At 41.3% G+C, this 17360-nt stretch overlaps 1 protein-coding gene across 17 annotated transcripts in view; it reads right to left on the bottom strand.

The window, feature by feature from the left end:
* Positions 1-17360, bottom strand: part of KLHL3 (kelch like family member 3) — a 279397-nt gene that overhangs the window by 27128 nt on the left and 234909 nt on the right. For all 17 annotated transcript variants that reach the window (XM_086703327.1, XM_086703314.1, XM_086703304.1 and 14 more), the window contains 2 exons: positions 9355-9471; positions 5251-5400 (listed from right to left, as the gene is read on the bottom strand). In XM_086703327.1, coding sequence (XP_086559453.1) covers positions 5251-5400; positions 9355-9471 — 267 coding nt within the window. The remainder of the gene's footprint in view (positions 1-5250; positions 5401-9354; positions 9472-17360) is intronic.

Here is a 17360-nt window from a genome sequence, read left to right as displayed (position 1 = left end):
TATTTCCAATAAATGCTGTGGACATTCATGTACAAATAAATGAATCTTGACCCTTATCTCACACACCATATTAAAAAGCAATCTCAAAATAGATCATAGACCCAAATGTAAAACCTAAAACATTAAAATTTCTAGGAAAAAAATCATAGGAGAAAATCTTTGTGATCATAGATTATGCAAAGATTTTTTTTTTTAGATAAAACACAAAATACATGAATCTTAACAGAAAAAAATTTAACAAAATTTAAAACTTCTACTCTCCCAAAGATACTGCTAAGAAAATAAAAAAGACAAAGCACAGTTTGGGAGAAAATACTTGCAAAATACAGATTTGATAAAAGACATATCCACAATATATACAGGATTCTTACAACTCAATAAGAATAAAATAACCCAATTCTTTTAAAGGGGAAAAAATTTGAATAGACTTCACCAGTGAAGATATATAGACAGCAAATAAACACATGAAAAGATGCTCAACATCAGTAGTCCTTAGAGAAATTCAAATTAAAACCACACATACCTACTACAGTGGCTAAAATGGTTTAAAACAGATAATAAGTACGGTTAAGATGGGAATGCATAATGGTACAGCTTGAAAAACAGTTGTCTCGAATGTCTTGAGAAACAGTTTCTTGTAAATTTAAATATAAGCAATTTCTTATCAATTTAAACATATACTTACCAGCAATCCTATTCCTAGGTATTTACCCAAGAGAAATTAAAATGTAAGTCCAAACAAGGATCTGTAAGTGAATGTTCAAATAGCTTTATTTGTAAAAGCCAAAAGTAGACATCCAAATGTCCATCAAATGGTGAATGGAAAAACAAATTATAGGACGTCCATGTGATAGAATATTACTCAGCAATAAAAAGGAACAAACTCTTTATACATGCGACAATGTGGATAAATCTTAAAAGCATTATGCTAAGATAAAGAAGGAAAACTCAAAAGGCTACATATGTCATGATGTCATTTATATAACATTCTAGAGAAGACAAAGCTAGAGGGACAGAAATCACATCATTAGTTGCCAAGGCCTGGGGGGGTACAAGAAGGGACTTGACTAGAGAGCAGCACAAAGAAACTTTGTGGAGTGCTTAAAATATTCCATATTTTGATTAGGATGTTAGTGAATGCCTACATGCATTTCTCGAAATTCATCAAATTGTCTCCCTAGTGAATTTTATTGTGTATAATTTGTAATACCTCTGTAAAACTGAATTTAAAAGAAAACAATTTGGGATGTTGATGATGGGGGAACTGCATGTGTAGGGGCAGAAGGTATATGGAAAATTGCTGTACCTTACCCTCAATTTTGTTGTGAACCTAAAATAGCTCTAAAAATATAAAGTCTTAATTTGAAAATAAAAAGTAGTAAATGTATTGGAAATGCATCTCTTAATAAGATGAGTGGGATGGTATAAGACTTTACTTTACTTTTACTTTGTCACCAAAAGCTGAAAACCTGTCTCTGGGAGGCAATCTAGTATAAAAGAACAAACATTGGGGCGCCTGGGTGGCACAGTCGGTTAAGCGTCCAACTTCAGCCAGGTCACAATCTCGCGGTCCGTGAGTTCGAGCCCCGCATCAGGCTCTGGGCTGATGGCTCAGAGCCTGGAGCCTGTTTCCGATTCTGTGTCTCCCTCTCTCTCTGCCCCTCCCCCGCTCATGCTCTGTCTCTCTCTGTCCCCAAAATAAATAAACGTTGAAAAAAAAATTAAAAAAAAAAAAAAGAACAAACATAGACTTTGGAGTGGAACAGACCTTGGTTCAAACCCCAGCTCTGCACTTACTAGCTGTGTAACTGGGCAAGTTACTTAACCTCTCTGAGTAAACTCAGTAAAGGAGGGATATCAAAAGTGCACCCCTAATATTGTGATGATTTAATGAGATAATTACCTCTGATAATCCTCAAAGTGATAGTTTCCCTCAGCATACCCCACTCCTCAAACCTACAGTGGGGTTCCCCTCACTAATTTAAGTGTCCAAACAATGGTGACAGAGTAGAGTTTGAGAAGCAGGTTGGACAATGTAACCTTAAATCATTCAAGGATTAAAGTTAGGGGAACAATGAAGTTAAGAGCAGCAATGTCTTTTTTAAAATTCCTTCAACAGATTCACAAGAAGTCTTGATTCTAGCTCCCCACAGAACTCTATGTGCTCAAGAATCTAACCATTTTCATTCTGAAAATAGTGTTTCCTAAGGAGTAGAGAGGACAGTGGGACAACCGTGGTCTCATTAAAGAGGGGTGGACTGTTACCAATTACAGATTTGTTATGTCAAAAGGGAGGGGTGGTCTCAGCAGGCAGAGTTTGGACTCAGACACAAACTTGGCTTTGATTTTTAAAACTCTTCTTGTGGGTGTGTGTGGTAAAAACTCGATGTGGAGTCTAGAAAAGGAAAGGTAACTATGTATGGTTTCCACACAAAGAAACTGGGCCAGTTCTGCACCATTGCCTTAGTTCCAGAACACACTCCCCAGCAAAAGATGTTGGTGACTTGTTAACATATAGGATAAGAACCTCCTTTTCCAAGGAGAAAAGCCACAAAGACATGCAACAATGCCAGCTGGGAACCCAGGATGCAGAAAGCCTCCTCCATGTAAAACAACAGTCCATCTTAGAATCAATAATCTCAAGACCTCAATAGACAAGCTTATGTAAATTTAGATCATAATGAAGGTGGTATTCAGATTGATGGGGGGAAAGGGAGATTATTCAATAAAACAACTTTGGCGCAACTGGCTCATCATTTGCAATAGGAATAAAGCTGGATTCCTACCCTCTCTCCTTATACTAAAATAAATTCTAAGTGCATCAAAGATTCAAATGTAAAACAGAAATCGTTAAAGTACTTGAGAAAACATGGGAGTCTTTTTTTCTTTAATCTGAGAGTATAGAAAACATTTCTAAGCAGGATGTAAAACCTAAGCTATAAAGCAAAAGACATACCAATTTAACTACTTAAAACTGTTTTTTGGGGATTCAAAAAAATGCTATAATTAAGTTTAAAGGCAAACTGCAAACTAAGAAAAAAATATGTGAAATACACATGAAAGCCTAATCCCTTTAAATTAAAAACAGCCCTTAAAAACCATTAATAGGAGCCCTTGGAAGGCTCATTCAGTTAAGTGTCCAACTCTTGGTTTTGGTTCAGGTCATGATTTCATGGTTCCTGAGATCAAGCCCCACACTGGGCTCTGTGCTGATAGCAAAGAGCCTGCTTGGGACTCGCTCGCTCTCTCTCTCTCTCTCTCTCTCTCTCTGCCCCTCCTCTGCTCATTGCACTCTCTGTCTCCCTTTCAAAATAAATTAACATTAAAAAAAAAACACCATTAATTAAAAACATACAGTCCAATAGAAAAATGGGCAAAGTACATGAACAGAAAATTCCCCTAAAAAAGAAATACAAAAGCCATAATCGTATGAAACCAACATTAGAGTCTCACTTACAAGAAATGCAAACTAAAACAAGAGGTCATAAATTACATAGAAATGTTTGTAATAGAAAAAAAAATGGAGATGATAAAAAGGTCCATCAATAGAGGACAGTTAAATAAGTAATGGTACATAAACATAATTAAATTCCATGTACCTATTATAATTTAATGCTGGTTTCACCTATACTGATAATGATGAAAGTAGTCTGTTGAGTAGGAGATAAAAATGATATTCAATCTGTGGAACAAGATTCCATTTATCTGAAAGTATACATTTTTTATCTATTTGTGACTAGGTGCACAGAGATATGTCTGGGAGAAAATTCACCAAGGTAACAGCAGTGATTGCCCCTGAGTGGAGGAATTTCAGGTGATTTTTACTTTATTTCAAAAATGTAGTAGCCTTTTAACAGTCTGCAATGACCACATATTTCTATAACTGAAGAAAGCAAAGTTATTTTCATTTTGAAAAATATGAAGTCATTTCAGTGCAATATTTCAATAAAATAAAACCAAAGCATCAACACGCAGGAAGACAAATGGCCAGCCAGACCAAGGCCCTTGCCTGGTGGCTGCACCTTCTAACATGCGCTGGGCGATAGGAAGCTGACAAGTAGGTACATACACTCAGGTTTACAAAGATGAAGCCAGCTGCAGGATGGTGTGGGTTCACAGAACAGGTTTGGAGGGTGAGAAAGACACCATTCAAACACTGGCTCTACTACACTGGCTGTGTTGACCTTGGGCAAGTCACTTAATCTCTCTGACCTTCCGTTTCCTCTGTGTACAGCTAGGATACCTGCCTCTACCGTACAGGGCTATTGAGGGGATTAAGAAAGCTCTACTGTGATACCTTTCAGCTTACTGTTTGCCCCTGAAGCAGCACTCAGCAAATGCCAGTGACTCGTATTATTATCTGGGAGATTTATAACCTTCATCCACACTGCACCCACTAAACTCTCCATCACCCAGGGTCACAACACAGAGTGGAGAGGAAGCACAGACCCTGGAGAATCTCAACATCTGGTCTTGGACAACATGCTTCTCCAGCACTCTGAAACCCTTCCTGGAAGCAGCAGACAAGGAGTAGGGCAGCCAGACAGAAAGAGGAGGAGGAGGAGGACAAAGCAAAGGCCTACACAATGCCCTGGGGCTGCCGGCTGTGCGGTAGCTGAGTCAACACAACTCACTCCTCTCTGCTCACCTTTCCTCCTGGGTTGGCTGGGACCTTTCCTGAGACGTCAGCGTTTTAGGATCCTAGACGGCCTACTGGAAGGCCAACCTGGAATGGACTTTAGACACCAGCCAGTGCAGGACCTTTCATTCTGTAGATGAAAGACCTGAGGACCAGAGAGAGGCAGGGCCTTGCAAGGAACCAAAGCAGCCAATACCCGGTCTGGCAGCCCTAACTGTTCTGTAGGGCTCTACGGTGAGATAAAAGAGCCAGACTAGGACCATTCAAATTCAAATAATGGCCTAGAAATCACTAAGTCAAGAAACACAAAGCCATTCCTCTGCTTCCAACACAAATAGAACCCAGAGCAAATAAGGAGAGGAGACGAAGGAGTTATTCTCAAAACTCTCTGGTGCCTCTGGAGGTTACCTTGAAATTCTTAGGACAGGAAGACCCTGCAAGAGAGAGGTACCAGCAGATTCAAAATGAACCAGCAGACTCCATCTCTTAGCTGGTAAATGCAACCAAGAAGCAAGGCAGCCACAGGTGAGGAAAGACTTGGAGCCAGCAATGGAAGGCCACTTTCCCAGAACACAGCCCTGACAGCTGGCACTGACTGGGCTGGGGCTTACCTTGGGCAGGCTGACTGGAGTCCTGGGCTTGGTCCTTGGGTTCTTAATCAAGAGCCTCTGATCCAGAGGAAGCAGGTGGTATTTCATGGCCTCGATGAGGAAGTCCTTACAGGTGTTGTTATTCTTTATCAAAGCTTCTTCTTCAACCGTCTGGAGGTAATAACCCACAGGTGATCCAAGAGCAGACTTCAGCTGTATTTCCCACACTGTCTCCTGAGTCATTCTTGTATTCCCACACTCTTTTATTCACCCACCACATCATCTCAGACCTCAAGAGAAAGACCACATACTTACAACTTAGTGCCCACCTCCTGCATTTCAAGAACACAGTGGGGTGAAGTTATTAAGTTCTGGCATCAAACAGAAAGACATACAACCTCAGTGGTTGTGTTTGTTATGTTAGTTTGCAGGCTTAAATGGAATTATGCAAAACAAAGATAATTAGCTGTGCTGAAGGCTGCATCCCACATTCCTCCTAATATGAATGCTTTATAATGTTTAGGGCAAATGGTCAGACATTTGAGAGGAGAGAGAGGGAAAAAGGAAGAGAGCAGAATCCATTGGTCAACGTTTGGCAGCATGGAGTATGACAAAGTGACGGTCAAGAAAAACTCCTATTCATTTTCTTATAGTGAAAGCTGCAGGGACAAAACTGGCCAATGAGGTGCTCTATAAAGAATGGTGATATTAGAGGACAAAGAATGTCCTGCACCAAAGTCCCACCTACAGACCTCATCTTGGACCCTATCCAAGCTGGAACTATGGCTTCTTCACATACTCCAAAGCGATGTGCCAAAGCAGATGCTCAGCAAGTATAAGCCTAAATATTTTGTGAGCAACACCAAGGGTGAAACCATGCAAGTGCTCAATTCTCAAATCTCTGTCCTGTGGCCTGGGTCAATTGCTATGTGGCTTATCTGTAAGGGGTAGTATGGTCTTCAGAGGCCACTTCATGTTTTCTTTGCTGGAGTATTTAGGTGCTATCAGGAGAGATCAATTCGATTCAATAGCTAACGATGATGGAACGTCTCATTGTTGGACAGCCCAGTGCTGGACTCCAGGAAGAAAAAGATGAACAAGAAATGGGTTCTGACCCTGAGGCACTCAAGTCCAGTCAAAGAAAGAGAATGGCCTCCCCATCTCAATTATCTCAGCCCTCAAGCTGGTCATGCACAAGGGCTGACTGAGTCTCACCTGCAGCTATCAATGGAAATGTGGCCAGGCCATCAACTAATGGGTAGCATTGGAGCTGGCAGGAAAAGAAGGACTGGTATGACAGGGCCTCTCTCACCAGTGGGCACCTCCTTCCCCAGAAGTGATTCCCAGGAACACTCCATTTTGGGGGAAGTTTTCCCTAATCCCCCCCACCCACACTAAGGGACTGACCCAAGTTGGGACAAGTCATAAGCTTTTAGGGTCGGTTAAAAAAATTAAAAAGGAAGAGAGAAGATCTCTTACAAATCTCAGATGGAAGGTGAAATGCATAAACAGCTACTTCTCCCAAAGGTGCATTCAGCTTGAATGAGAAGTTCTCCCAGAGATTTAATGCTTCACCATACAGAGTTTCAATTTGGGGTGATATGAAAGTTTTAAGGATGGGTATGTGATGGTTGTGCAGCATGGTGAATACAATTAACACACTGAAGTGTACACTTAAAACTGGTCAAAATGATGAAGTTTATGTTTTATACACACACACACACACACACACACACACATATATATATAATCACAACTAAAAAGTTTTAACATATAACATTACACTCTACAATATTTCAAAGTATTTAATGAAGACTAATAAATGTTAGCTATCAAAAACAAACAAACAAAACCACCTTCCCCAGAAGTCACTGTTGGTGCAGGTCTGCCCAAGACTTTCCTGCGTCCTCCCCCACCAAGATCAGCCAACCCCAGAGGGTTATACTATTTCAAAGTTTCAAGGTCAACTGAGGTTTACTGAGACAACCTCTTCCAGAGGTGTTCTAAAGGCAGTCCTTTAAAAGCAGCAGGGGGATTCTCACACAACAGTGCTCATGCCCATTGCCTCTGACCCCCTTCCTCTCCAGATCTAATCCGTACTTTGCCATAATGACCCAAGAACTATTTTCTAACATCTTTAAGTTTGAGTTGTGGACACCTGATTGAGGTTGTGACCAGGGGTCTCAAAGGCCTCTTTAATTTTCCCTGGAACCCAGGTCCACAGATAGCCCTTCTTGTGGAAGTGAGCCTGTGCTGGAGGCCAGATGTCCATGTCTACCTTTGGTCAGTTTCCCACAGGACAGTAGGAGGTTGGATTCTGAGACTGGGATCTCAGGCCCCTTCAGTCCCGCTGCTTAGGGGAACCTTTTCTTCAAGAAGGATATGCTGCCACCAGGGGGCAGTAGTACCATCCAAAGTATAAAATGCAGGGCACACATAAGGGCTGGCAAGTATATGCCTCAGCACCTGAGAAGGACTGAGGTTCAGAGAGTCACAGAACATTTCACTGACCCCTTCGACCTGTGGTCAACAGGGTCACAAGCTGAGGACTTTACAAGGGCTTTTGAGGATAGAAACTTCTCCCGCTATTCCCAAGAGCATCCATGACCGTCAAAACAGCTGTAGTACCAGCTAGCATTCGCTCACATAGAGATGCAGCCTTTATATGGATTATCTCATTATACCCCCAAACAATCCTATAAGGACAGGTGCTATTTTTATCAGATGAGAAGACTGAGGTTTAGAAAGGTTGCGTACTGGGACACCTGGGTGGCTCAAGTCGGGTAAGCGTCTGACTCCTGGTTTCAGCTCAGGTCACGAACTCAAGGTTTTGTAAGTTGGAGCCCTGCGTGGGGCTCTGCGCTGGCTCAGTAAGTTAAGCATCTGACTCTTGGTCTCAACTGAGGTCATGATCTCACAGTTCCTAAGTTCGAGTGCAGCACTGGGCTCTGGGCTGATGGTGCAGAGCCAGCTTTGGATTCTGTCTCTCCTTCTTTCTGCCCCTCCCTTACTTGTGCTCTCTCAAAAAATAGATAACTAAACTTAAAGAAAAAAAAGGTTGAGTACTTGCCTAGTGTTAGATGGCTGGGAAGTGACAGAGCTAGGCTGCTGGGATGCTGAGCCTCCTCTCTTATCCTTGCTTCACACCTTCCATTCCCTCCAGAAACTTCTGGAAAGAGATGAGGGCTGGCCTACTGCCTCGGTGTTTTGTTTTGCTCATATATTTAAGTTTTACTCTTTGCCCACTTATAAGTGTATCTAATGCCAATGGATAAACAGAACAGAGAGTATTAAAGGTGGCAGCCTGCATAGTGGAAGGCAGGTGCTTCGGGGCCGACTGACTTGGATTTGAATCCTGACCCTGCCACCTATTCCCCAATAAATCTAAACCTCTATAAACCTCAAGGCCCAAACTTGTAAAAAGAGGGTTATCTATCTTTGCCTCACAGGGTTGTTACAAGGATTAAATAAGAAAATATGTGGCACCATAGGGGCACCCCATCATTCTTAATTTTTCTTTCATCTTAGAGGAAGTCAAAGCAACACGTATCCTAGGCACCTGTGAAAGATCGGTTTTTACAGTCCTGCATTGGGCTCCAACTTGCCTAACATGAAGGCAAAGAGAATACAGAAACATTGTGGAAATGACCCTTCTTGCTTAGGTCCTCTACAATAAAAGCAACTAACTTCTAGTGAACATTTTTTAGGACCAGCTCCATGCTAAACACCTGACTTACATATTTACAACTCCTTTGGTCCTCACAATAATCCTGCTGGGCTCTACCATAATATCCCTTCCAGCAAAGAAGAAACTATGACTTGAAGAGGTAAAATAAAAACACAAAGCTAACAACTAGTAGAGCAAGAACTAAAACCTAAGCGTCTTATTCTCAAACTTACGCTTTTAGATCTCACACTACCATCTACTATAACACAGTATGTCAACTATATACCTCAATAATAAAAATTAAAAACAAAAAAAACCTTTACATTACCATGTCTCACACTTAAGCCAGTGGGTTGGTGCCTTCAGCCTGTATAAAATACCCATAAACTCTCCAACCACCCCATACATCCAGGGTTGCCCAGTGAAGGAAAGCATGTGGTGCTTCACACAGCACTCACCTGGACCAGGTAATCCCTAGGTAAGAGAGGGAGACGGACATGTTCCATCAGTTTTGCCATGTGCTCTAAACGGGTTTCCTTCTCATAATTGATCCACGAAATCACTGCTTCAAATACCTATGAAGATAATCAACACAAGTAACTGTAGCAGAGACAACAGCTCTCAAACAATTTCTTCAACTTGAAAAAAAAAAGTCCAAATCATCTACAAAGTGGTTAACCTAAGGTTCACTATTTAAAATAAAACAAAAATGGGGGCGCCTGGGTGGCGCAGTCGGTTAAGCGTCCGACTTCAGCCAGGTCACGATCTCACGGTCCGTGAGTTCGAGCCCCGCGTCGGGCTCTGGGCTGACGGCTCGGAGCCTGGAGCCTGTTTCCGATTCTGTGTCTCCCTCTCTCTCTGCCCCTCCCCCGTGCATGCTCTGTCTCTCTCTGTCCCAAAAATAAAATAAAAAAAACGTTGAAAAAAAAAATTTAAAATAAAACAAAAATGCAAAGATTTTGTTTACTAGCTGACACCAAAGTGATATCACACACATATATGTTATAATAAACCTGCTACCCCAAATACAGAATCATCAAGGTTCGTTGCAAAATAAAAATCCAGTTCCAATGGCTATTTAAAGATAGAAATCCATAGTAACTCTGGACCAAATTTTATAAAGACTGCTTAAGAAAACCAGAAGCCTTGGGGGCAATGCCATCATGCCCCTCACACCCTATCTTCCTTTATCTCCCATATTCAGTTAATGCAGACTAGAAACAGTAAGAATACATTTGCCAAAAGTTGGCTGTAATGGTGAGGATGACAGTGAATGACAGAGAATTTCTGTCAAAAATTTCTCCTTGGTTTAACCTCTCCCTTAAGGAGAGATTTCATTTTTATATAAATGAAAATTGGGCTTGGAACCAAAAAGGAGGCTCTCTTATTTGGATGTTCACCTTCCTCAAAAATAAGTCCAAAATCAAATCCTACACCACCATACACACACAGACAGATAAAATTCAATGTTGATAAGGCTGTGGGGAAACCGGCACTATTTCTGGAAACTTAATTAACACAGCTTTTTAAGAGGGGAAGGAAGAATTTGGCAATATCACTCAAAGACTTAAATGTGCACACTCTTTGACCTAGAAATAACACTTCTAGGGATCCAGCCTACAAAAATACCCACAAAAGTGGGGCATGGCATTTCTGTAATAAAATAAAAAAGGAAACAACCTAAAGCTCACTAATGGAGAAATTATTTAACTAGTATACATACTATCGGATATTTTCAGCTGGTAAAAAGAATAAAACAAAACACCTTCTTACGCCAGAAACCAAGAAAGTGCTCAAAGATTACAATGGACATGTCAAATGGACATAAAGCCAACAGATGAGGCTTTCATTGCCAATGTTTGGGATAATATAAACATCAAAGAGAATAATGAAGAAATCAGATTAATGCTTCTTGCTGAGGTGGCATGGGAGAATCCCTGGGAAGGTGCCAAAGGAAATTTGGCAGGGAGGGTTAATGGATACGTTCTGTATCTCGATAGGGTGAGAGTTACATGTACATATGCATTTGTGAAAACTAATTAAACTGTATACTTAATACCTATAAATTTCACTGTAAGTCATAACTCAATTTAAAATATTCTCAGTTAAAACAAAAAGACAGGGCGCCTGGGTGGCTCAGTTGGTTGAGTGTCTGACTTCAGTTCAGGTCATGATCTCACGGTTTGTGGGTTCGAGCCCCGCGTCGGGCTCTGTACTGACAATTCAGAGCCTGGGACCTGCTTTGGATTCTGTGTCTCCTCTCTCTCTGCCCCTCCCCTGCTCATGCTCTGTCTCTCTCTGTCTCTCAAAAATAAATAAATGTAAAATAAAAAAAAAATTTAAAGAGAAAGACAGTAATGGGTCATAACATAATGAACAAAAAGGAATCCATGAATCCCATAAGGATACTTTAAAAAATGTGGAAGGGCTCTTCTTCACAGACAAATGCCAGCTAACAAAGGTAGAAGGAATGACAAAAACATTACTTTGCAACCACCAATTAATAACTGATAGAGCAAAGCTCATCAGTAGATGCTCGAATCACTGCGCAAAAAACTGTTGGGGAACACGACACAGTTTTCAAAGTATCACCTCGCTGATTACTTACTCATTACATGGGGTAGGGGCAGCCTCAAATGGGGAAATTTGACAGATAAGTGATCTAAGTTAGTACCAACAATAACAGGACGAACTTACATCACATTCTTGATCGTGATTTAATGGCAAGGATACAGCAGATATAGCATCCCCTAGAGTAGTCTCTTCCTAAAATGTTTAACCTGAATCTTAATAGCAAGGAAACAATCAGATCAGATAATTCCATGTTTGGAACATTTTGCAATACAGCTGGCCTGGATTCTTCAAAACCATTAATATTATGAAAGACAAAAAAAAAGACAGGAAGATAGTTCTAGATTAAGTGGATTTAAAGTCTTGAAAACTAAATGTAATGCATGATCCTTGATTGGATCATGGATTTAAAAGGAACAATCTATAAAGGACTGTCTTGAGACTGCTAGAAAATGTGAATGCTGACTAGGTATTAGCTAACATCACTGTATTAGTGTTGAATTTCTTTGGTATGATAATGGTTTTATGGCTAAAAAAGACAATTTCCTTGTTCTTAGGAGGTGCATACTCAAATACCAGAGGGGAAATTCTACAATGTCTGCAATTTATTGTCAAATGGTTCAGCAGAATAAAAGATTAAATATGTAGAGAGAAAAGACAAATGAAGCAAAAAGTTAACTGGTGAATCTAAGTAAAGAGTATATGAATGTACACACTTTCAAACTTTAATATAGGTCTGAAATTTTTCAAAATAAAAAGCGGAGGGAAAAGGAAAAGAAATTCTAAAGGAAAAGAAATTCTAAGGGAAAAGGAAAAATATGACAACAAAATTTACAATGTGGCATAAAGTTGAAATGGAAACTAATTCACAGAAAAAAATTCTCTAATATCTCTAACTCTGACAATATTTCTGTGTATTAATATGTTAATGATGCTTTGAACCTATTCCCTAAATATATACTTAAGTCAGGGTGGGTATACTCAAAATAGGCAAAGAATCGATCAGAAAGGGAACGGAAGGAAAGCTAAATGAAAATGGAACAGAAAGAAAAGGACAGTATGTGCATACAGTCTGCTCTCATTTCTGTAAAATATAACCTATATGTGCACAAACATAAACACACATACCATGGAAATCCTCCCTGTCTGGTTCATTTTTTAAAATTAAATCTGAGAGAGTTTTATCCCCCACCCTGATAGCATCAGTTTGTGACAGATCACTCTATATTACTCCAAATAGCCTTTAAATCCATGAGAAGACGGACCTTGTCTTTTCAATGGCAAATAATACACACTCAAATATTTTTTTAATGAATGAATGGACACATGAGTTTAGAATAAGCATGTAAGAAGGCAGTGGGAACTGTCCTGGCTGGAGCAGAGAGCAGGGCTGGGTAAGAAGGGACTGGAATCAGGGCAGGGATGACAGAGCCAGGCCAGGGACCAAAAAAAGCTGGAGAAGTCTGGCCGATGAGGTGGCGGGCAACCACAGTTCCATTCTGCCTTGCGTTGTGGTTATCCAACTTTCTTCTACTCTGCTTTACTAGACTGTGAGCTCTTGCAAGGTGAGACATGTCCCTCCCTGCTCAGTCTGCAACTCCTGCTGCCCAGCACAATGCCAGGCACAGAGCAGGTGGCCAGCTGACAAAGCTCAGCGGAAGAATGCACTGCCGGTCTTAGAGTGGGTGGGATTTACTCACCATGCCCTTCCCTATCAACCACCTTAGTCTTCGTCATAAAAGCCAAAAAGCAAGCTGAGTCTAATGGAGTCGACATTAACCTTATCTTTATTTTTGGCTTGACTTGTCTAACTGGTTCCACTTAGTTGCACTGTTTACCTACTCAGCTGTGAAAGCCACAGCACTGGGCAACAACAGTGACCTTCTCGGCGGCTAGAGAAGGCCACGTGTTTTTTTCAAAGAGACTTTATGCTTAGAAAATAAGTAAGCAAATCAACTTCCAATTAGCTTTAGCCTTTAATGTGCCTAAAATCATTCCCAACAGGCCCTCCTGTCAAGGGACTGGCAACAGGAAACAGCAGCAGGAGTCAGTATTCACCATGTGCGAGGCTCTGTACCACACTCTTCATGGACAACGTGACCCTGGACTCTCCTGAGAGCCCAATGGGCAGACACTCTTACCCCTTATTAAATGACTCGCCCAAGTCCAGGGCCACAAAGCAGCAGGGCTGGGGTCCACACAAACCCAATGCCAGTGCTCGTTCTCTTACTCACTGTTCTCAGTTGCCTCTCACAGGCCTACTGCAGTGGCTGGCACACTACAGCCCACAGGCCACATTCAGCCTGCCACCTGCTTTCATAAATAAAATTTTACTGGAGCACAGCCACACTCACTCGTTTACATATTGTCTGTGGCTGCTTTCACACTGTAACAGCAGAGTTGAGACTCTATGGCCCACAAAGCCTAAAATATTTACTATCTGGTGCTTTATAGGAAAATGGTGTCAATCCCTGGTCTAGGAAACCTAAGCAGAGACCCTGTGGCTTCAAACACAGGACAGAGTGATGTCTACACAGATGAAAATATTTTTTATGGATCCCAGGATGAAATAATCAGCTGCCACGCTTAGGGTTTTACTTTTAAACAAACAAAAACAAAACAAAAAGAGCATCATTTCCTCACTGCTTCATATTCCAAAACCAATCTCTTGAGTGCTACAAGGTTGTTGGGTCAAAAAAAGATGTAAGAAGTCAAATTTCATAGTCCTTGGCTCCCCACACTTCCAACGTAAGCACAAGCCTTGGCTGGAACACCAGATGAAACTGACCCTCTATCCCCGCCCCCAGTGATGCAGGCAGCCATGCCATACTGGACCTGCACGCTGTGAGTGGGGAGCACTGGGGCACTTAACAGCCATTTTCAAAATGTGTTCTGAGAGTCAAGAAATGGGGACTCAAGTTAAAAATAGGTAGGACAGTGACTTGGCAAGTAAAAAGGTCCAGTTGAGAGTGACTCACAGCAAAGCATAGGATGGAGGAAATGAAGCCAATTTTGACAAGATCAGGGAAGAAAACAGGTTTCCTCACATGGACTTAATTTGCTACTTAAGATTTAAGAGAGGCTAATTTTAATAACAACTAATAACAACAGGCACAGTGCTACGCATTTTGCATGCATGATCTCATTTAACCCACCCAAAATCCTGTGAAATAGGTTATCACTGTTCACATTTTACAGATGAGGAAACAGCCTCAGAAAGGTTAGTGTCCAAGGTCACAGTGCCAGGAAGTAGTGGATCTGGGATGTGAACTCACCTCCAAATGCAAAAACCCAAGGTCTAACATTATGTAATATTGCATGTCAGAGGCACAATTAGTTGGAAAACCTGGGCAGACCACTGAGTTGGGAAGTATGTTCCTCAACCCATAATTGTAATTACACCCGCCACGTGCTCCTAGGACATTCCTCCCTAGATACTCTTTTCTTTCTCAGAGATAGAGCCAATAGCATTTGCTGAATTCACTGTCACGATTTTCAATCAAGAAGACAGCACTTCTAGACACAAGAATGATTTCTGTCAGATTTCGGATGGTTCTTAAACTAAAGCTTAACAGGACTTAATGTGAACCATACTCTGGCCTTGCTGTCACATGCCACACCAGGGACAGTCAGGAGCAGTGATACAATGGAGCTGGAGCTCACCATGCATGTTTCTTCCCATCTTGGTGTTTAGTGACATTACACCAGTAGTTTGAAATCAGCCTTGAAGGAAATATTTACACCATAGAAATTAGCAAATGAATCAGCAAACAAATCAGGGCTTTCAGATTTTTTTTTTTTTTTTTTTTTGAGAGCGAGTTGTTAAAACATTTACCAGCATACCACTGGCTGGGCGATTTCCTGGTCGGAAGGCTCCCCAGACTCTAGAAAAGCTACTCAGTTGCTCTCATCTTTCTGACAGTCCCATCATCTTCAAATTTTATAGGGCACTTCACAGCTCTTTCTGGTTGTTTCATTTCAGACCTGCAAGGGCCCTGGGAGGCAGCTAGAGTCACTCATAAAAGAGAAAAATGAGGCAGAGAGTGGGGAAGTGGTCTGCCCAAACATTACCCAGTGAATTGGTGATAGGGCAGCAATGAGAACCACTGGCTTTCAATCAACACTTTGACAGCACATTCGTCCATAACACATTTCATAGTTTGTACCTGTATATTCATTTCTGTACATATTTGATAAAATCTATTTCTGTACATTTTTTATAAAATCTGTCTCCCTCATGTGATTTTTAAGTTCCACAAAGGCAGGGACCTTATGCCGATCTGTTCACCAATGTCTCTTGTGTGAGTAACGCACTATGTGCCACATAGAAAGCACTCAATAAATATTTACTGAGAGAATGAATTAGTCAAAGTAGGAATGGCTGGGTATATGGTTCTCTTCCTGTAGCACCACACTGCAAAATATCTGACTTCATACAAACCACAAAAAATGATGGTAAAACTAAAACAGTGATATCACCTTTTGCTGGGAAGTTGTTCAGCCTTCCACTCCTGCCTCCAGCCAGGATAAAGATATGCAGTCTGACTTTGCACAGGAGAAGGAGAAGGACTGAAGCACAATGGTTTGACAGAAACGCCTGCAAGCTGAAAGACGACTTTGTGGCATTAATCTTACAAATGAATGGAGCATGACAGAGGGATGGAGAATGCCTTGCAGTCAATATGGTAGATAGAGCAGAGTTGGAAGGAATCTTCCCCTACAGCTCCAAACACACAAAAGTGACATATTACAAAAATAATAAAGCAAGTCAAAAGCAAGAGGGAAATGCCTGAGTGCCTTAAATCAGAAAGAATTCAAGTCTAGCAGCTGAATGGAAGCTGAGGCCAAAATGGCTCAGAGGCCTGGACGATTCAGACATGGACTTGAATGGTTCAGAACTGGTTTCTATCAGGTAGGCTGTCGAGGCCACAGGCTCCTTATGGACAGTGTCACCCCACCCGCAGTCCCATGGACCAGCACTAGATGAACTCCACCCATCTGCTATGGCAAGGGGGGAAGGAAGCTCACCATCTCCTGTCAGCTGGGAAGTTAAAAACCATGTCTTCAAGAAATGAGAACCCCAAGCTCACACTGCATACAGATATGGGGTCTGAAGTGACATTATCCAGATGGTACAGGGGATACTCAAGACAAAAAGGAATACAGAAACAGTTTCCAGGACCACCTGGGTGGCTCAGTCAGTTAAGCCTCCAACTTCCGCTCAGGTCATGATCTCACAGTTCGTGAGTTTGAGCCCCGTGTTGGGCTCTGTGCTGACAACTCAGTCTGCTTTGGATTCTGTGTCTCCCTCTCTCTCTCTGCCCTTATTCTGCTCATGCTCTATCTCTCTTCCAAAAATAAATAAACATTAAAAATTTTTTTTAGAAAGAAAGAGAGAAAGAAAGGAAGGAAGGAAGAAAGAAAGAAGAAAAGAAAGAAAGAGAAAGAAAAAAGTTTTCAAACCAGTTAACCTGCCCTAGAGGGGAATCTTCACACCCAGACTCCCATGGATAAAACATCCTCTGAAGATGGCCTCACAATCAAAAATTATACATCACTAACGAGAAGAACTGCAAAAAGGAAAATCAACGGATACAATAAATCATTGGATATTTGGGGCAACCAAAGAAAACTGGCCTCAAGACTGACCATGCAATGCAGTCCTCAGAATACTAGGGGCAGGAGACATTCTGCAGTAAAGGAGGTTCTGGGACCAAATGAGCCTGGAGAACACATCATATACACCTACAAATCTCCTTCAGAGATTTACAAAGCTCATTAACATGTTAAAGCTCTGACAGGTCCTTCACTTTCTTAACCTGGTTCCTGTGTTTTGCCACTGTCTCCTAAATGTATCAGACCTGAGAACTTTTTTTTTTTTACCTAAATACCT

Source organism: Puma concolor, chromosome A1, assembly GCF_028749965.1.
Source record: "Puma concolor isolate L17-30 chromosome A1, mPumCon1.1.hap2, whole genome shotgun sequence".
Classification (NCBI taxonomy): Eukaryota; Metazoa; Chordata; class Mammalia; order Carnivora; family Felidae; genus Puma; species Puma concolor.
The sequence above is the reverse complement of the archived record's forward strand: the minus strand, read 5'-3'. Positions and strand labels throughout refer to the sequence as shown.